This window comes from Scatophagus argus, chromosome 17 (assembly GCF_020382885.2).
Source record: "Scatophagus argus isolate fScaArg1 chromosome 17, fScaArg1.pri, whole genome shotgun sequence".
NCBI classification, from domain to species: Eukaryota; Metazoa; Chordata; class Actinopteri; family Scatophagidae; genus Scatophagus; species Scatophagus argus.
In genome coordinates, this window is record NC_058509.1 from 13,364,322 (window position 1) to 13,386,534 (window position 22,213).

The 22,213-nt window shown below is 43.3% G+C and overlaps 1 protein-coding gene across 1 annotated transcript; it reads left to right on the top strand.

Annotated features, from left to right (window-relative positions):
* Positions 1–69: 69 nt before the first annotated feature.
* On the top strand, positions 70–22,192 carry rftn1a (raftlin, lipid raft linker 1a). The gene is made up of 10 exons (XM_046416766.1): positions 70–311; positions 5,941–6,092; positions 12,479–12,662; positions 14,492–14,600; positions 17,160–17,907; positions 18,029–18,232; positions 19,264–19,373; positions 19,621–19,724; positions 20,098–20,173; positions 20,484–22,192. The coding sequence occupies exons 2-10, from the start codon at positions 5,945–5,947 to the stop codon at positions 20,916–20,918; spliced, it is 2,118 nt and encodes a 705-aa protein (XP_046272722.1). The 5' UTR covers positions 70–311; positions 5,941–5,944; the 3' UTR covers positions 20,919–22,192.
* Positions 22,193–22,213: the final 21 nt, after the last annotated feature.

Sequence of the window (22,213 nt, forward strand, 5' to 3'; positions counted from 1 at the left end):
TAAAGTCTACAGTGGGATCCATTCAAAGTAAAGAGCATCCAACCTTGGAGAGCGGCGAGTGTGAGACAACTGGGGGGGAGAGAGGATGTGCGCGGACCGCCCTCTCCTCACACACGATGGAGACGGAGAGGCAGGCGGGGTGTTCATCATGAGCTGCCAGTGAGACCCAGCAGCAGTTGTCACCAGTAGTTTCTAAATGGAGGATTCATGTTTTGTTCCCATTTGGATCGCAGTTATCTGGGTCGTGACGCGGGACAGACAGTGAAGACGTTACAGAGGGGACATCGACAGTCCAGCGCACACTTCGATTGGTGAGTTTAACTATTAGCCTACTTCTGAAAAGAAATATCACACCCATCTACTGATATTTTCCTCATATGAACGCAGTGTGAGTGACTAAAACAAAAGGGAGGCTGATATTTCGACATAACATTTTTGTTGGTCTTACTTGCATGCGTTTTCTTTTCACTACAGCTTTGATAAATACTCTAAAGTTAGCGACGTGAGAGCAAAATTAAAGTCAAGAGTCAAGGGAAGTCTTTGGACGCCTTTCACAATAAAACACTTGTGACAGCGAGGAAAAATAAATCCTCGTGGTTTAGACATCGAAGCCAGTCGTTTGATTTGTGTGAGGTTGTGTGCCATTTGTATTCGTGGCGGAACAAAATGAATAAGCCCCTCAGCGCACTGTCACAGGTCTGGAGTGAACTCAAGATATGCGTGACGGAGTAACGTTAAATGGGCAGATGGAAGGAGTGTGTGTGTGTGTGTGTGTGTGTCACCGAAAAAGATTTGGTGCGTAAGCGAGCTGTCATGTATCATTTCCCGTTCACTAACCCACCGGCGTTAACGGGCAGCCCCCACGTGTTGGGTGAGTGAGGCAGGCTGAGGTTGAACGCATCCAAGAAGGAAAAAAATGAATCCCAGAAAGATGTAATTTCAGGCAAGGCTGCACCTATAAAATTCACGGGGCATCAGTTAAGTTACATGGGTATCTGTTTGGAAGCATTTGAGAAAGCACTCATTTATGATGAGTGCCTGACCGTGCAAACAGTGAGTTAATATTCTGTAAGTCTCTAGCTCTTCTTACTCCTAAGTCTAAGATGTTAAATGACGGATTCATGGCCTACCTCAGGGTTTAGTGAATTGATGCCCCTCCAAACAGTCTGCCTTTGTTCATAAACAGTTCCTTTTTAGACTAATATAGGCCGTGCAAGGAGCTGCGCGACAGACCAATACATCAATGTCATAATTTGTTTTTATCCTCCCTATGCAGCCTCATTAAAACACCGTTTGAGGTGATTACTTTGTTGCTTGGGGGAGACGCACCTCCCTCCAGGCAACTTGACATGCTCCCAGTCTGCTGTCTGTCTGTCCCCCCCCCCCCCCCCCCTTGTCTTTCTCCTCATTCTGTTCTTGCAGTTCTTCCCTCTCCCCATCATCAGCGTACCCCATATCCATCCCCTTGGATAGAAACTGAGAAGAGCTCCAGCCCAGTGGGAGGGAAGCCCACTCCCCACGACTCTGTCTGTCACCTCTAATTTAGAAATTCAGTGAATCACATCCAATATGATACAAGCTCTTGATAATAATGCAACAGTTTTTATTGTTAGTATTGTTTTTCTTGACAGACAACCATGCTTTTTTAAAAAAAAAAAAAATGTTGTAATTCAGAGTCAAAACACTGATAATAGGCCAAAAATTTCTTGCATAGATGGTACACTTTCAAGCAGCAGGAATTATGGCTTCCAAGCAGGTCCATAAAGTATAATAAAGGAGACTGGAAGCCAGCAATGACAGATTTATTCACCGATACTTGCTATAAATCAGTTTAGTGCATCAGGTGCAGAAATGAACCCAATCAGCAACTACTGTATATTAAATGCAGCTAACACTCTTCCTCAAGGGACATACAGTAGCTGTAGTCAACAGCGGTGCTCGAAACTCTGAGGCTTCTGATGACAGCTCACTCAAAACTCAAATATTTTAATAGTGAGCATCAGGCCAGTTAAATCACTTTACTCACACTTCCAACAATCTTTGAACATTAGATAACTAAACAAATCTTCCTATTATTTCTTTGGGCGTAATGCAGTGGTAACACTGTGATAATGAAGTCTGAAGTGTCCTAACGTTGTTTTCTTGTATTGCATTATTACTTATTTATTTCTCCTCAGAACAACAGTTACTGCCTGTAGCTCACCAGCACAGAAGTGGGTTATAGTAGGTTTAAATATATATTTATCATATACATCGCATTTTTTTTCTTTAAAAAAAATAGGTAGGATGAAATAAAGTGTTAAGTAGGTAGTACTTTGGCAATACTGGTGACTCTGTCTATATATTTCCAAGCTTATGCCAGCCTGTAGCTCTTCCTCTGCATGAAAAGTGCTTCTTAGAAGGCAAACCCCCCACCCCACCTCCCGTGACACAGGGAGGTATCAGAGCAGTGGCATAGCGCAGACGGATTATGCGCTAACGTAAATCCGCTGTCACTTCAAAACTCTCCGTTACAAGAGATTCTCTAATGAGAAGCCCTCTGCTGCTCTCTGTCTGACTTCATCTTCACTCCTTTCTCTCACTTTCACTTCTTTTATCTGTCTCTCTCTCTCTCCATCTCTCCCTGTTTAATGGATGTTTTTTGCTGTCAAGGCCTTTTTTGCCTGTTTGTTGGTGTGGGAGAGAGTGAAAGATTCTGTTTGAAGCCAACATGTAGAGAAAAAAGGCCTTAAGTCTTGAAGGCACTGGAGTTTCTCCGATCTTACAACCACCTTGGTTTTCAAGTTTTGTCCAATTACAGAGATCAGTTTCTAAACCACAGAGACAAGGGACAACTGTTTAACAAAACAGTTTAAAGCCTTTCTTTTGACACCGAACCGTCAATGCACAATGAAAAGGACGATGAGAGGTAGAATCTAACACTAGAGATGTGGGCTAGTTGAGACCAATACTAGAATCAGTGAGGTTTTATTTAAGAGCAACAGAGGCAGTAGAAAAATGTTTGAAAAATTATATCTCTCTCCTTCATTGTATGTTTCCCCTTTCTCCCCCCTTTTCCTTAACCAGCCGGGGACGAAGCCTGCAAAACATCATCGCATTAACTGTCCTCTCTCCTTGTTGCAGACAGAGAGTACTAAAGTACATCCCTGGAGGAAAAATGTTTGGGAGTGGATCTACATGCTCTTACCTAGTCATAAGACAGGGTCTACTTGGCTGTCTGGCTGTCTGGAGACATTGTAATAGTTTTTACGGGACTGAAGAGGCTCAGCAGGGGAGCACTTCAGCTGCAAAAACTCATTTAGCCACCAGACACACGGACAAACTGTACGGACGGAGGATTGAGAGGGTTAGAAGGCTTGTAGACAGGGAGTGTGGAGGAGCATCATCGTAACATTATAATGTTATGACTGGGAGGATGGCAATAGACAGAGCAGAGGTTGAGGGAAGGAGTTGAATGAGTGAGATTGGTGGGAAGAAGAGAAAATAAATGTGGATGGAAGGAGGGAAAGCAGAAGTCAGGATAATGAAACTGAGAAGGTCTGGAGTTCTTGTAATCAGATGGAAACAAAAAGAGAGTGACAAAAATGACTAGCTTTACTTCAGTCTAATCAAGGCCATTGTGCAGAAAGAAGGGAGTCGCCCTAATCAATGATGATGGACAGAAGCAGAGCTGGGGCCAAAGAGAACGAGGTGATTAACACATTGGTCAGACCTCGGCAGAGACAGAGATTTGTCTAAGTCATGAGACACACTGAAGAGCTAATTCTGAGAGAGTTAAAGATGGAAACACACAGGTCAAGAGGAGAGAGAAGGATGGTAGGAGGAAAAAGATGTCTCATCTCCCAGTCTCTTCCTTTCTCACCAGTTGTCACCCCCCTCCATCTCTCCTCATCTTTCCTCATTATGAAAGAGCGCATATTGAAAGAATGACACTTAATTGCTTGTTCTTTGCAAAGTTTAAAATGACAGAGTGTTCTGTCTTAAGATGGATGAGATATGAAGATGCATGGACGATGTTGCCTTTTGCAAATGTGTAACCTTTTGCAAATGCACATTCAATGCAATCAGAGCTTGAAGTCACCAAACATACACACACAAACACACACACCAGGCTTAATGGAGTCTGTTAGGATCGTTAGCCGAGTTAACGTCCATGCTCTTGGCCCAATGGGAGTTACTATGTCATTCTCCATGCTCCCCAAACAGATGCAGAGATACAGATATAGACCTGCCTTTGGGGAAGACATATGTGCACACACACAAACGCACTCTCACACACAGACATGCAGATGTGTGCCTCACCGTGTGGCTCTTACAAGCCGTGGCAGACAGGGATATTAACCATAACTGTGGTGATGGTTTGAGGGTACGGACGCTGTCACATCAGATTAGCTTGACAAGATTTGACCATGCCCTTTTTTCATGTCCTCTACCCCTTTCTTGTTTTCTCTTTTCACACCCTGCACCAGTTCCTCCACTTTCAATTCTCAGTCATTTGTCACAAAAGCAACCTCACTACTTCTTGTTTTTCTTTGTATGCAACTCTAGTAGGTCTTTGGGTCTAAATTGCCTGTTGAAATTCAGGAGAGCAAGAATTTAAAAGGAAATTTCAAGCAAATTTCCTATCATTTTGGGTATGCAGTGGTCCTTACCATGTGAACAGGATCAAATTTTGTGTGTACAGTACAAATGTGAACATACTTAAACACTTTTCCCTCAGAGAGGCCTGGCTCGAACAGTGGCAGTGGCAGTTATCAGTGCTGTCCCCAGATGCCAACACAATTACCATTGTTAGTGAGATGCATGGATGGGTAAATTTATCATACAAAAGTTTGTGCCAGCATTCCCGAAAATTTGAAGGATGTTGTTGTGAAATACTGACCTAGAGAGCTTGAGTTTGGCTGACCATGGCTTCTCAAATCCAGCAATGGGCGATACAGAGGCGACCTGATTTGCTATCTCTGGTATTAGTGAAGGCTGATGCTTCAGCTCTTTAGCTTCTCCAGCATGATGGAGAAAGATTGAGCAGGTGCTGCAGGCAAACTAATACAGCAACTGGACATCATATGCTCTTCTGTTGCCATTTTAAGTGCCTTTGGGCTTTTTAGAAGTGAAAAAAAAATCCAATATTCTTCCTGCAACACTGATAACCTCCCTGCAACGCCAAACCTCTCCAGCAATTTAGACCTGACGTAATAACATCACATCAAATTAGAGGAAATAATTAAATTTGCACATTAAAGATCTTTTTTTGTATATTTTCCGATTTTCTCATCGTATGCTGTTTATAAAACAGATGTTATCCGATAGCTCATTAGTTAATGGTGTAAAAGTCAACTACTTACATATTTTTCTCCACCTCTTATCAATCGTCTTCCTGTTTGATGGGCCTTACACAATCTGAAAAAGTATTAAAATAACACGGCATTGTGCTTTGAGGCTGCCCTTGGATCAACATGTAAATCGACTAGCAGTACAACATGCTCCTCTCCTCTTCTCTCCTCTCCTCTCATCTCCTCTCCTTGTCTATCTAGTCTCATGTCGCTTTGCTTGACAGGGCAGGAAATCAGTCTCATTTCTGCTTTAATTCATTCTGATCAAACATGTCGCTCCCAATCAGCCCTATTTGATTAGGAGATGCCCGTATCGCAGCCCACCAAGCAGGTAATGGCTTTCATATTTCAGTATTATTGCAGTGTGTATGCCTGTGCATGTCTGAGAGAGAGGGAGTTAGACACACACATTATTATCAGGCTGCTCAAGCTCACACGTGAGCAATAGCATTTAGACTTGTGTGTAACTATCACACACACGCACTCTGAAGGTGCTAATGTGTTCTGTATATTTAGAAACTCTATCAATTTCATGTCTCCCACTCTAGTTCACCTCCGTTTCTCTCCTTTATCTCCCATCTTTCTTCTCCCTTTTCCTCCGTCACAGAGATATGGGGTGCAGGCTTCCTAAGTTGCGGAAGACGGAAGAGAGGCGAAGTCCAGGCAATATCTACTCCACCCTTCGACGGCCTCAGGTGGAGACTAAAGTGGGTGTGGCCTACACCTACCACTTCCTGGATTTTCTGTTGGGAAAAGAAGGTATGCATAACATTTTCCATGTGAGATGTGCACCCCATTTGACTTGACCTGACCTCTCCCATAGTTGCATACTGGAAATAATCAAGGGTTTCTTCATCAAACATCTCTCTATCAAAGATGATTGACACAAAAAATAAGACAATTTACTGTTCCTCTGTCTCAATATTGCCATTAACTGCATTACCAGGTGCAATAAAGGTCAGATGACTGATCTGTACTCTGCCTTGCCTGTGCCAAACAGCTATACACAAAGTTCACAAGCTGGTGAACATAGGTTAGCATTTAGCAGCTAAACAGATATGTATTACAGGTGTTGGAGGAGACCAAACCCAGAGCTAAAACCAGGGGCATATTAGACATTTGCCCAGTGACCAGAAACACAACTTCAAACCTCTCTGCATCAATAAGAAACGGTTTGCTAACATGTTAGCCATATCAGATAAGGTCATACAGTTTATTGCTTTGGCCCCAAGTGAAGTAAAAGAAAAAAGAAAAGTAAATGCCTTTGTTCGTACTTTCAGAAAGATACCCATAACGTATTCCCAGCTATTCTTCACATTTTCCTTGAAATCCTGTTATCTTATGCCTTTCATTGGTTGATGTTGTGAAACCAAAGCTGGCTTACTATGTACTGTGAGAAACAGTGAATGAATGAGCACCGGGGGAGGCGACTTCAGGCACAGTTTGAATAAAAAGAGCAAATCTTGGCCATTGAATGTAGCAGGCAACCTTCGTCAGTCAGAGCAGAGTAGAACACAACTTGCCCTGCTCTGCTTTGTCATCCTGAACTCTGGCTGCAGTGTTTGTGTGTGTTCCACTCATAAAATAGCCACAGTTGCTGTTCCATCTTTAACCAGTTAAATGAAATGTTTAGGTCAGCAACTCTGTGAAGCTGTGTTTTTTTTCATACTGTAAGTATCCTGAGGGCGAAAAAGTGGCTTATAAGCCGAAGTTGTGTCTTTGTGAGGCTCCTGTTGCAGAGAGTTCAAAGACTTCTCTAATTCTCAGACTATTGTACACATTGTAGCCATGTCCTCCAACTTCCCCATGCCTCTCTCTCATACAGTGACAATAAACTAAAGCTGAGGCGTGTTTGCATGCTGACTTGGGAACCTTGTGTGTGTTTGTGTGCATCTGGACGTGAATATGAATAATAGTGTGTTTGATAGCGTGTGTGTGTGCGCTCACAGCGGTTTGAGAACGTTTTGATGAGAATCCTCTAGAGGCGTCAGGTTTCTAAAAATACTAATTCTGCCACTGTGTTGGTGTGGACTGTGAAAAGATAGAAGGGAGGGACAGGGCGAGGAAAAAGAGAGGCGAGGAGAAGAAACAGATACTGTTGAAGCAGATGTAAAAAAAATCCTCTTTTTTCCTTATGGCTTAATGTTTCTACAAGCCTCCATCACCTGACAAGCAGGTGCAAGTGGCTCACTGAAGTCCTTTTTAGAGGTGTTTCCAATGCAACACTGTAACAGACAGCAGGCTGAGCGCCACAGCCAAGTGGCAATGTTCTGGCTGCCAGTCGGCTTCATTTTCAGCCAGCCCTGTTATGTTTGGCAAATGAGTTAGGCTGTACTGTTGGCTTAGAGAGAGATCTGGCAATGCCAAATGGTGCTGGTGACCAAAACAGACAATAGACATGAGGACTGCTCGTCCTTCTTGTCACTTACAGCAGTTGCGGATAAATTGTCTAATCGCATGGGCGTATATTGATACAGAAAGACCACACACACACTCTGCACATACAATCGGCAATGGAGGCTCATTCACACTTACACAAAGCACTTTATAGGACTTAGTCAACAGAGTTAGTGTTATCATTTGACAGACAGGCAGGTCATTTATATGGTAAACTCAATGATGCCACCTGAGCTGCTTAAGATGAGTATACTCTATTTTAGGATAAACACAGCTACTGTGAATTGATTTTGTGTGTGTGTATTTGTGTGTGTTTGTGAGTGGGTGTATGCCTGCCTCTCTCCATCTCTCTCTCCCCCTCTCCATTTGTGATAGAGAGACCAAGAGAAGTGAAGGATTCCTGAAGGATTATCTGATTGTTTGTGTAGATTGAGGGACCTCATTCCCAGCACAGGGATTTATTTGTATTTGTGTGTGTGTGTGTGTGTGTGTGTGTGTAGGACACAGATAAAGGAATCTGTATGTCAGTCCATGACATTGAGGAAACCCACGGTCAAATCCATGCTTTAATTTAATTTGGCCCACATTAATGATATTATTTCCCTGCTAGCGTGACTTGACAACACCTACACAGCACTGAGAAACAAATGTCTTTACTGTTGCCCCTCTGACGCGTGTGAGATGAGGTGGATGTTTGTTCATCTAAATTGTGTTCTCAGGAAGAACGAAGAGTGCAGCGTGGTTTCTAACTCGACCTTTGACTAGTGTGCGATGAAACTTACCAGACACAATGCAACTGACAATAAACTGTTTGTTTTACTAGCTTTGCTTCAACTGCAGCAGTACTTTAGCTGAGAAATGTTTCCATGTGACTAAGCCCAACTGGCTCACACTGGGTCATAGCAACCCAGGGAGGATGAGGACAAATATGTTCAGTGTTTCAGGCATTTAGCCTCTGCTTCACACATGGACCATTTATTTCATTTTCAGCTCAATCTCACCATACAACCTAAAACCAAAGTCTGAGCTATCTCCATGCTGTACCATGACACATCACCACATCACTCTCCTTTACAATAAGTGTCAGTATCTTTATTATTCCTGTGGTAACATCGATCGGTTACCTTGACATGTCAGCAAGAATGCAGAGTATGAAATGTAACAGCCAGGTGTGACATTTTAACCCAGCCTCCTTTGTCGCCGAAGCGGTGCTCAGATAATGAGCAGAAGAAATGGAAAAAGCATAGAATGTGAGAAGAAAAGGGGTAGAATGGAGGGGGAAGAAGAAAAGAAGAGAGACAGAATAAAGAGAAGGAGGTGTTGCAGAGAAGAGAGGGTGAGAGAACGAACAGCGCAGAGATACAGCTAGCGTTTGTCAGGTCTGGAGCGGGGAGGGAGGCAGAGCGCGCGAGGAGAAGTCGAGAGAAAAGAGAGTCGGAGGTGTGAGTGCGAGTCGAGCGGGAGTCAGGAGTCTGAGGACGTGTGAGGCAGTAAGTTAGGTGTGATGCTGTGTGACTAACGCTGGTGTCTGGAGCAGACAGCGAGGAGGCGAACTCTGCTGATGACTTTCTGCCGCCCTGCAGAGTCAGAGACCCACTCGTCTCATTAAAACTTACAACATGTGTCTAATGCTCAGCAGTGTGTGTGTGTGTGTGTTTGTGTGCGCGCGTGGAGCTCTTTGCAGTGCTATTGTATACTTGTGGGTAAATGTATTTTGGCTAGAGCTGGAGTCTGTGTGTGTATGATAGGTATTTTCTCTGCTGACACAGAGTGATATACATTCCCTCTGCCTTATGTGGTACATCTTCTGCTATCAGAATCTGTTTGTGATGTATTTGGCCCAGAGAGGAAGCGAAGCAAAAATCTATCACTTTGATAGATCCTTGCTGCCTGACACACCTTTTTTATGACAGACTGTTGAAAATGCTGATCTGACACAGCTCAACTGTTTTTTTTCCCCCTGCATCATTCCTTTATGCTGTTTCAGTCTTCCTGGCCAAAAGGCCTGAGAGAATACCAGCAAAGATGGCAGAGAGATTCACAGCATCATAAGTACATGGTACTGTATGCGCCTTAAGTGCCACACTGTTTTCTCACCACAGCAAACCTTTTTTTCCTCCTACTTTCACTTGCTAGCCATTTTTGTGAACCCGGCGCTCTTTCTCAGACTTTTTCTGTAAATCAGGCTTTCTGTGGAGATGAGACCCCATTTGACAAAGCTCAGAGGCTGACCAACAACTGTCATAACCGGTAGCTGCATTCCCAAAGCAGTGGGGAGCTCCTGGCTCCAGGAAGCTGATTATTTTATAGTCAGTGTTTTGGCACATATCCTTGCCTAAAACCTCTGCAAGTCATTAGAAGGCTATTTAAATAAACGTGAACCTCCAGCAAGCAGAGGGATAAGCCTTGAGGGTGGCTGTGAGTAGTAATTCCCATGCATCACCTAGCAGGCTTAGTGCAAACTCTTTCTTTCCTTCTTGTGTGTGTGCCTGTGTACGCACACACACACATACAGGCAAAAAAAACATGGCTCCATGTACACTCGCTGGAGTTACTATGGTGCTATGGTACACATACACCCTACAAAATATGCTTTACAGTCACAGACAGAAATTCAGGGATTTGTACAAGGAATTAATAAGCCCTTTCAAGCGGCTGCTGGAAGTGGATGACTCTCACACACTCCAAATACAGCTTGTGAAATCCAGGGTCAAAAAGTGAGGCGTCGCTCACAACACACAGCAGCTGTCATGTGGCCAAAGCTTTGGGTTGAGATGGAAATAGCAGAGCTGGGATCAACAGCAGAACAGCCACTCGGCTTCATCTTGTGTCCGGTAAACAGTGAACTCTTGGGTGTCTGTATCTCGCTTTTGAACTCTCAAATGCGAATGTTCCCACTCACTAATATATTCACATCCAAGCACAGCCCGCGAAGTGACAAAAACACTCGTGCTCGCGCACACAGAAACAACCACTGCTTCACATATATCCAACTTCCTTAAACAAATACACACACGTACACACACACAATTTTGCTCACAACACTACACCACCCTTGTCCTCAGTAGCTAGGACCATAAAACTCCACCCGGCTTTTCCTGCCCTGAGCTGTTCCCATGTTCCTGTTCTGGAGCGGAAATGTAGCCTCCCCTTAAATCCCACAGAAAAAGACAGTATAAATGAAGTTGCTTCCCAGCCTACAGCGCTGCATAACAATCTAATAACTTCTGTATGCCTTGCCTGAATTAGCTGCCTTGCCTGCGTCTTGTCGGTGGGTGAGTGCCAGCCGTGCAGAGCTAATGATGGCTAATGACTGTTTACGGTGACAGGATCGTTGTTATCCCCCCACCGACACCCCACCCCAGTCTCCAGCTGGTATTATTATTATTACTATCATCACTGTAGTGCTTTTGATAAGTCCCCACAGACACCCGTTTAAGTGTTTGCTTGATGAAAAGGCTCTCGTGGTTCCAAGCGATTGTGCCAGGCTGACGTGATGGTCGGATTTTCTCAGGGAGGTTTTTTTTTTATGCTATTGTTTCACTGAGATGGGAGTGGGAAGAGTTGTGTGTTCATGTGCTTGTATCCTAGCATGCTGGCCAGCTACTCATGGCCTACATGTGTGTGTTTTTTAGTGTGTATGTGTGAACATGCCAGATGATGGAGAACAAATTGAAAATGAGATGGCTTGCACTTTTTTTCCTGTGTGTGTGTGTGTGTGTGTGTGTGTGTGTGTGTGTGTGTGTGTGTGTGTATGTGTGTGTGTGTCTAGTTAATTTATTCAGGTTATTTTCTCTTCTCCAGACCCATGCAAATGAGATTGAATGGGAAAGGATGACAAGCATTCAGGCACAAACAGACAGCCTCATCTCTCACTCTCTCTCTCTCTCTTTCTGCCTCCCTTTTCTTCTCTCATCCCTTTTTCCATGCTTTCTCTCTCCCCCCCCCCCCCCCCCTCACACACACACACACACACACACACTCTCACACCTGGCTTCACTCAGTGATACAGAAACACACACAGCCAGACGTGCACGTGTTCCCTTAAAAGCCTGTGAACAGAGAGAGGGCTTTGCTACAATGCACCGAACCCGAGAGGGCGGTTCTCCTCTCTCCCCGGTGGATTTGCCATGACAGTTTGCTTCCATACGATAAGCGCCGCTAACCGTTTTCACTGAAGTAAAGAGGTTTTCTTACCATTGTGTTTGGTAATAAGGGAACCGGTTCTATGTTAGCCGTTGCTGCTAATACCACACACCCAAACAGGCAATGTGATAGCATTGTCTTTCCAACCTTTTGATGTATGTGTGTGTGTGCATTTTTGATTATGTTCAGCTGCCTGTTAGTGTAGGCAAAAGAGTGCGTATTGTAGTTCAAAAGAGTGCGTGTCGGTGTAGGTCTCTGCACACTTGTTTATGTGTGCATGCTTGTTTTCCAAAAGCCAAGCTGAGGCTAATAGTTCTGGTGTAATCAGTTTCAGATTCGGTGTGAAGATGCCATGTGTTGTTGTTCACTGGGAATTTTCATGCTCCGTTTTTGTTTGTTCACACCCTTTGTCCCTCTTTCTCTTCCCTCCTCTTCTTTTCTTCCCTCTTCCTCTTTGTTCTAGCTTTTATCCACTTCCAAATATCTCACCACGACTCTTCCCTGCCTCTTTTGCAACCTGTGATGTCCTTGACTTGACCATTTCCCCTTCTTGTCTAATCATGTTTTTCTCCCTCCCTTCTCACTCGTTCTCCTCCCTCCAGAGGTTCCGGTGTCATCTGTGCTTTGTCTCTCCTCGGTCAGAGAGCTACCGGTTCAGGTGAGGGAACTCTATGCACAGGGTTTTGTCCTGGTCGCCGTCCACCCGTTTGTCCATCCTTGCGGCCCTCGCCACGCACACATCCAGCGCCAGCTCCACCGAGCCGTGCTGGTCCGAGAAACTCCAAGGTATGTAAACTCAACGAACCCTTACCTTCAGCATCAGCGGCACCTTTATATGATACAGTTTTTAACTGTAGTGGTTTATGTAGCAGATTGAAAAAGATAAATGACATGATTCATTTGCTGACAGATAGATAATATTTAGAAAGTTTTGAAATGGAAGCCAATTGAGACCTGTTATCACAAGCAAAACTCTGCACCTCACTTCCTTCTCTTGATGTAAAATTAATTGTAGATGAGTCAGCCACAAAAATGGCTAATTTTAGCCCACTGTGCCAATTCTTTCACTTTTGACTATACAAGATAATACACTATACTGTGTAACTACACTCCATACTGTGTATGTCTTCTAAGACCCAGATATCCTTTACTTGCCACCATATTTGAGCAGAGCATTATATACCTACATCCCTGTATCAGCTCTCTTTATTCTCAGCATCTCATTGTGAAAGTGAGCGACACTTTTGCTGAATTAGAAACCATATAATACTAATGCCCTTAGTGATCCCCTGACTTTCCATCTAGTGCTTCTAGCAGGCCAGAGGTTTTACTTAACCTGTGAAATATATCAACTTCTACCAGATACACTGCCACACAATCTGCTACAGAGATTCATTATCCTCTCAGGATGGACTGTAACAACTTTGGTGATCCTTTAACCTTTCATCTGGCTTTATGATCAGGCCAAATTCCAACGTGTCCCTAGGTGTGAGTGTGTGTGTCTGTCTTTGTGTATCAGCCCTGTGATTGACTGGCGACCAGTCCAGGCACCCCTGTGCATCACTCTTTGTCTCTTCTCCCTCAGACAGCCGTGGTTGCATATTTTACCATTTGTTGTCACTAACTCTCCACAGTTAAAGGAATGACAGTGTTTAGCCTACAGTTCTGTGTGTGCTTTTTTAATGTGACTTCAAGGAACAGTGTATTGTATACACACTCCACACACCTCACACACCAAAACTGACACACGCGCAAGCTCTAGTCCACAGGCAGGTGCCGGGCTGCTCCTTTGATGCCCCTCCTGCCAAGCGGTCCCGCTGCTTCCTGGCACCTGTCACCGTGGAGACGGCTGATTGCATCACCAGTGTTCACCAGAGGGGAACGGCACGCCGAAAGGAGAGAAACCATCTCTCCATCCTTTCATCTGCTTACTTCAGTGATGACCGCCCCCCCCCTTTTCTTTTGTCCTCCGCACCCCTCCTTCGTCCCCTTTACTCCGCCTTTCATGTCCCCATCACCGCCATCCCCTTTTCATCAAAAACCCTAAAAATGAAAGGAAAAAAATCTGACAGATCTACTGTTTCAAATCTAGCTGAGAATGTCACTCATGCCTCAGAGCACAAGATATTACCATGGCCTTCCCACTGACCTCAATCCAAATCTGAAGAGGCGTATCTGAATACTCCTTTTATCACTGTGTCTTGCAGTGGGAGCAGAAGGAAATTCGGTCCCCCTTTTCTATCTAATAAGTCTATTGTGTTTCAGGGAATGTGTGTCTCCTTCAATGGAAAATTCACTCTGTACCAGAACTGACATTATGTGTCTGCTGTGATCATTCTGGGTCAATGAGTGCTTGTGAACATAAGCATGTCTGGCAGAATCTATAGAGCGCCAAGGATCGTTTAGACCGTAATGTTCCTGGGTGATGGAACTTCTCCAGTGATAATGGACAGGAAAGAAACCTAAAGGGAACAGTCCTGGGTAATGTTAGAACTATACGAGAACATTTAACGTTTTCTGTTTCCCAAGATCAGCATTCGGGCTGAACTAAATGACTTATGATTGATAATTTACACTGGACATTTGTTTAAATTCTCTCATTTCTCACCCCATAGTTCAGAGAAAAGCCAACTGAGGTGGGGAAGGCATCATCTAGAGACAGATGTGTGTGTGGCAGGTCACCAGTCTGCTGACCCAGAAGTGATCCAGAGCTATGTCAAAAGGGTGAGTTCAATGAAGGGCATATAATGCCAACAAAGCTGTTTGTTCTAATATGATTGACTTTTAATGGATTTGTCTTCAAATAAAGATGCCTGATACTTGGAGCAATGTTTGCTCTAAAATGTCTAAAAATTCTAAAAATGTTTCCACTTTAAGTCAAACAGAATGTTTTTGCTCCATGCCTTTGAGCCACCTACACAGGGTAGAGAGCTTAACATGACAAAAATTATTTATATGAAAGGCCTTCTAGTGAAAACATGCAATTACAAATCAAACTGAAGGACAGTGAATGCTTCAAAGAAAAGATGAAAGGAGAACAGGAAACATATTTTAGATCTACACAGCATATTACACAGATGATCTACACAGAAATATATTTTTCAAATAAAATAGAAGAAGAGAAGATGCAGAACCTTTCCACATGCCAGTGCCCTGTCATAGGTCATCCCACAGACCTGTGAAGCCACCCACAAATCAGAAAAAAAGGTGGGCAGAGGGAGAAGAGGGAATGGTTAGAACATTAATGAGTAATAATTAATTAAGAAAATAGTGTAAAACCAAGTCGTTGTCTTGACTTGGTAGGAAGGGAAAGAAGAGTTTTTCCATATAACTAAGATAAGACAGCTTGCCAATAGGGCTGTAAAAGCAATGACCTGCTGTGAGGTAATTTGGCACAAGGCAGCTAGTTGTTGTTATTTCATAAATGAAACTGATGGCACACTGACCAAGAAAGTGGATTTGTTACATTATGGCTTAATGAGGTCAGTGTCTGCACTCATATCGTTCAGCTGTATTAAATCACTGTATCCCTAGACAGTGTGTTATGTTTAATAGCCATGTAGAGAAGAGGTTGCGGACTCTTCGTAGGTCATCCACATCTTCTTGATTCCGAACATCGTTTTAAAGAATCGTAATTCCTGTTGGAGAGTTGGTGTCTCGGCGCCATTGCTGCATCTGATCAATTTGTGTTGTCTAATCTTAATTATGGGTAATATAGGCAGCAGGTTTTGTCAAGGAAGAAGAATGTGTGGAATAAAAAAAGATCTCTCTGAGTTTTGCTACTTTTTATTTTCTAAAGTGAGTCTGACAGTTTCGTAGGAGTGCAGTGATAAATTGGTGGAGTACTCTTTTGACAAAAGCGATCCACGGAGAATCCACCCCTCCCTCCTTCTCTATCTCCGCACTCACTGCGCTGTGTGTTTTTGTGTGTTCCTTTCATGCTGCCGCTGCACTGCTGTGACAGTGAAGGAAACATTACAGGGCTCAAAAGGCTACAGGCAACTGCCTATAATTGCCTGTCTGTGCCATATGGTAACACTGCCTCTTGTCCTGACATGCGGAGCTTCTCCGAGTCAAATGGAGCAGATTTGATTAGAGGTTTTCCATTTCGGATATTGCAAATTTACCTGACTGGAAGGATTTTTAACAATACTGTATTTCCACTAGTTGCATCTCCTGTGACACTGCTCACAATCCTGTAACTGGGAAACAGAAGGAGGAGCTATATAATGAATGGAGGGTTACAGAAGCTATGGCAAACTGTAGTTACCCTTAACCCTAAGATGCTCTGCCAACCACGGCGTCATCACTGGCATTTATCACATTTATTAGCTGTAAAACTCACTTTTAGTCTCTGTGCTCATGAATTGGGTTCCTACAATGGGAAATGAAAATGTGCTCTATTGAATAGATTTGCATCTGAACACCCATAGAGCACAAAGGAAAACCTGATTGGATGGAAATGCACATCACTGAGTATAATGTGATAGGCTCCGGCAGCGTGACATGAATAACCAATCAGATCACAAGCTGCCAAAGAGAGTTCGAGATAAGAACCCAGGAGCAGTACCGGGCAGACAGAGTGACAGGCTGGTGTGTGCATGCGTGTGTTCGTGTGTGTGAGTGTTCAGTTTCGAAATTCTATACTTCTATTTTTCCAGCACTCGCTATCCCACCCACTCTCAATCTGTCTCTGGACACACTTATCTGATAAAACTGTAATTGCAAGTGTGTTGGAAGGTAATAGAGAGACTGTTTATATATGTGATGATGAGTGAAGTGTCAAAAGTAGTGGGTAATAGGGGAAGATGTGTCTCGTTATTGTTTGGTGGTAGTTTGCAATCTGATTTCTCTCCCGTTGAGCCTGTCTAAAACTGTCAGCCCAAATATCAACTGACAATTAACCACCATAGCTCTGCGGGAGGGAGCAGCACGCATGCACACACACACAGACACACACAGTGGCACACAGTGTCACACACATGAACACACACGGTTGCGTTGAGATAATGAGGTCCTTTTGTCATTTGAATATTTGATCTTTGCAGATGATTAGGTAGGTTGTTATTTTGCAGAATATCTACTCTGTGTATGTCAGCCTTTGTTTGCGTGTAAATGAGGCTTTGTTTGTCTGACTAGAAGAAGAGACTGCAAATTTATTTGTGGTGCTGGGAATGATGTCCTTTTATATTTATGTTTCACTCAGATGTATTCTAATAGGCTTTATTGGGTATATGGATATTGACGTTGTGTGTGTGTGTGTGTGTGTGTGTGTTTTTACAGATCCAGGATGTAGCAGAGCAAGGGGTAATGTTTGTGGGCTTTCTCCAGCAGCCAGGTGGAGGGCCCTGCTTCTTGGGCCACTGGGATCCTGAAGAGTTGTCCTCCTTACATTCAAGCCCTTCACCCATACACCGACACCCCTTCAGCGCCAACACCAGCCCAACAGATCCTACAGAACCACATCATAATGGCATAGAACCTGATCATCACCACTTGTATCCACAAAAGTTAGAGCATGAAGATGTAGAACATGCTTTGGAACCAGACTTCACCCCTTTGAAAGCCATCCAGAGCTTAGAGCTTAACCAAGAAGAGTCCAGTGAGCAAATGCAGACCTTACAGATCAGTCTCAAAGAGTCACCAGAATCAACAAACCAACCTCAAGATCACAGCAAACCCAGGTTTGAACACACAGTTCAGTGGTGTCCAAATCAAATCCCAGAAGAAGCCCAAGAAAACCTGCTGTGTCCCAGCCCTCCAGAAGCTGCTGGTTTATTCAGGCAGCAGAAAAGCCAACTACCAGACCTCAAAGAATCCACAGAGAAGCCCTTTAACCTTTCAAAACAGAGAGAAAGACAAAGTTCAAGCTCTGACAGCTGTCTCAGCTCTCCAGAACTGGATCAAAACCATGAAAGAAAGTCCAGCTCTATAGATAGGCAAAGCCGAGTGACGACAGACAACAACAACCATATTCGGCTCAAGAGTTTAGAGAAAGACAAGAATTCAACATCACCACCACTGCAGGCTCGTAAGTAACTAGCTTCAGGTTTGTCATGTGGTCACGGGACAAATTGTCATTATGCAAAGTTCTATATGTTGTCCAACTGACCTTTTGCCTTTTTTTGTTTGTTTTAACTGTGTGCCTATAGGGATGCAGCTGTTTGCCTTGTACAACCAAACAGGGGAGATGAACACTTCTCTGAGGTTCTACTCACTCAGGGTGCCACTGCAAGTACAAAAAGAAGCAGGGCTAATAACAGAGGTTGACACGCACTGGCTTGACCACATGACTCAGCATTTCACCAATGGCGCACGCCTCATTGATGGGTTTTTCCACCTTGAAGACAGTGATGGTATGTTTCAGGGCCATAGCAATGACCTGCCACTTGTCAGTATACACCCTTAAGGGGCAGCACCAGAAAGTGGTACCGCAAAATGTATTCTTGCATGCTCACAAACTCATGATGAAATCTTGGTCAAGTGGTGTCTACATGTGTGTTTTAAGGGCACAACTAAAATGACAGCTTCATCCATATTGGATTTTCAGATTCTTTCAAAGGTTGTTATTATTAAGAGTTTGCATCAGTCACAAATTTAACACTGAACTCTATGTGAAACTGCCTCAAAAATGTATTTTGTATCCACTAGTAAATGCAGTGATGGCAGCAATCCCATTTTAATAGAGACATTTTGGTGCCCCGTTGTTCCATTGTGTCAGCGGACAGACGCGTATTTACGTATATAGCAGGTACAGGGAAACGCAGCACACATCGCCAGTCATGATTCTGTCCAACTGGTAAAATTTAACCCCAGTATTCACCCTCCTTTTAGCTCTGTCTCCACCCAATCCCGAGGGAAACATCCTGCTGCTCGATTTTCCACTATGTTCACTTGCTAGTCGCTAACTTTGTCTGTCTGCTGTTTGTTGTAATGTACAGAACGACTTGGGTTATAATTATTAGCATTATCTGTGGGTTCATCCCTATGGCCAACCAGTTTCACATTAAACAAAGGCATATGGTTTTTTTTTTAATGTAACTGATTAGTGCAGCTTAAGTAAATGCTTCACCTTACCTTCTGACTTTAAGAATTTTCACTGGTTGAGTTCCACTAGTTCTTGACCGGAGGAAAAAGCTGCTCAGGCTGTAGATCTGTGCTTCACTGCTGGGCAACGGATGATGTACATGGCGTTATGTGCTGTAAGTCCACAGCTTACACCGTAAGTCACTGTTCAGTCAGCCATGGAATAAGCAGGCTAAAGCCAAAGCGAACAGGGGATCAATAGTGAGAAATTGGAGAGTGGAGATGAGCCCGTAACTGCTGTCTGAATCACATACATCCTCCTCTGTTTATGTGACTGTCTGTTATTTGCCCTTTTCTCCAGACAATGGGGTTTCATCTGTGGATAGTGTGTTCATCTTCCAGAGCTCTGCAGAGGAGACAGCAAGTACCTCCTATGACGCCATCGTGGTTGAGCAGTGGACCGTTGTTGATGTGGGTCTTTGAGTTTTTAATACTCTGGAGAGGATGTGCACTTTGAGAAATCCTTTGTGGCTGAGGGCTTAAGCTGTTTCCTGTCAGACATTTCATAAGAGTGGAGATGAAGGAAAGTAGTGTGCACGGCTTTTGGCTGTACTTAAATTTGCCTACCTGCATGTGTACTGTAATATGTTTGTGAATTTTGTTCTTGTATACGATTATGCTGTGTGTCAGAGTGATTCTTTCTCCTTCTCCCGTCAAGGGTGTTGTGGTGAAGACAGACTACATCCCTTTGCTCCAGTCTCTGGCTCCATATGGATGGAGGCTGATGAGTGTGTTACCCACACCAATTGTCAAGACCAACAGGTACTGAACTACAACCCAAGATACGACAACCGTGAACTCACATCACTTTGAGTAACAGCACCAAAAATCAGTGAGGACTTATTACATTGCCTGTCTCATTCTTTTGGGGGTTTAGGACTGACAGTGTAGCAGGACAGATGGTTAGAGATCTAACAGATCATGATCATATGCTCATCTCAACATGAAACCGCTTTTGAAATCTGTCAGAGCTGCGAACAACACAGTCCCTGATGTGCTTTTGTCTTGTAACCTGTCACTTAACAAACCTCAGCTGACAGAAACTTGATTTACATATATGTAGCGATATGCAAGCTCCTCAGATTAAAACATTAAAGGCAACAGTAGTAAAAGTGCTGCTCTTTTCTTTCTGTAGTGATGGGAGTTTGTCGACCAAGCAAATCCTCTTCCTTCAGAGACCAATTTTGCAGCGCAAGAGAAAAGACTTCAAGGTTGGTTCCCCTTTGTCTTCCATCTTTGTGGCAAATCTGTCACTCGTCTCTGTTGTGCCTTTAGGATACGTGACTTTATGTCACAGAAGGTGGCATTAAAAAGTCATGTTACTAAATATGGGATGTACAGGAAATATAAACTGGCTCAGGAGGAGTCTAATAATAGGCAAATAATCATCCTCAAACTGTACAGGAAAGAGGCATCAATGAAAGAGTCTTTGTTGTAGTTTGTCAGGTGTCTGGAGAGACGGAAAGAAAAAGATACGGCACAAAGCACAAAAATGTCTCAGACACATCTATTTGGTTTCAGATACTGAACCTCAGGGGTCGCAGCAAGGCAAAGAAGAAATCTACTGGAGAAGTGCAAGAGGAGAGAGAGAACAGGTCCCCTGTGATGGAGACAGAGATGGACACATTAAGAAGAAACACGAAAGACAAGGAAGAAGAGGCAGAGGGGAGGAAGAGCAGGGACAACGGAAGGACCAAAGGGGCGAGCCTTCAGAAAGGGGAAAAGGAGAGCGAACAGGATGCGCAGCATCAAAAGAGCTCCTCGTTCCTATCAGGGAGCAGGGTGTCTGTCGAAGAGCAGGAAGAGGAAACAGAAGTTGACGAGGTCCCACCGTCCAAGCAGGAGAAGTCAGTGAGATGGACAGATATGTGTCATAGATGTGATGGAGGAGTGCTCAAGGAGGAGGTGAAGACGGAAGAGCGGATCAAACAGCAGCTGTTTTCTGGCGTCTGTTGACACACTGGGCACAAAGCAGGCAAGAGCTGAGACAAAAAAAGCCTTTTAAAATAATGTTGATCTGAATTTTGCAGCTCTCTGCAGAGAATCCAGATCGGTCATACTGTTAGTAATTATCATGTACTGTTACTTTTGCTTCAGTCCGCCCTGTTCAGGGCGATAACACTCGAGTGTTTGGGGTTGTAGCGCCTATAAATGGAGTACTGTGCAGTTCTCTGCTTTGGGTCAGTGTTGTTATTTGATGTATCTTTACATGAAATGAAAGCTTACACGGCTATGGAGTACAACCCAGAGCAAGTCTCCAATCCAAGCCTTAAGTATTACTTAAGTATTTTACTGCGCATTAATGTATTTTACTACTTCTTTGTCATAGGACTGTTAAAAAAGGAGTACTTGCTGTATTTTTATATGTAAAGTATATAATTTAAGATGGAAACAAGAGGGTAAAAGTCACCATTAAGTTTGGAGTACGCTCAATGAGGGCCTACATCATTGGTATTGATGTAAACATCGGCTGATAATTAAAAAGAAGTTGCAATACAGAAAAAAAATGGTAAATTAGAAACTTTGTCTTCATTGCAAATTGTAGCTTCTTCACCCAAGAGTTTATTTTAAATTCTAAAATAGTACATACAGTATTTTGGTCACAAATTCAAACAAGCAAATGTAAATTCTGTTGGTATCTGCCAGGTGGTATGTTTCTCTGGACCTAAACAGGGTTCCTGTAAATTACAAATTGTGCTGACTCTGAGGAGTTTGGAGTTATCTTTTGCTGAGATTTCTTCACTTTCAAGACAATGATGGAGAAACTTTTTTTTGTGTTTTTTTTTTTGTTTGTTTGTTTGTTTGTGGTGATCATCAGATAAAACAAAACCAGAAACCTTTCTTATCAACGTGCAATGGCCTGGATATTTGAGACAATCCACAGAAGTCATGGACAGCAGGTTTTTTTTAGGGACTATTTCTTCTGTATAAATCAGTTCCTCTTGAAATTGATGACAGTGAGGTGTCTCATTCAGAGTAAATGTAACTTCAAGAAAAACTGTCCATTTACCTTTATTGTAAATGAATAAAACCAAATTGGCTGCTCGGTAGCTGAATATTACAAGAGACAAGTGAATCATTTTTTTAATTTGGGAAAAGTGACCTTTCCTTGTGTAGTAATCAACTGTTTATTGCTTATTTCCTGGACCACCCTGTGTTGTGTGTAAGTAACGTGATATGTAAGTCTGTATATAAAAACGGAGGTCAATAAAATGTTTGGAAAAAAACAACTGACTCAATTTCTTTTATTT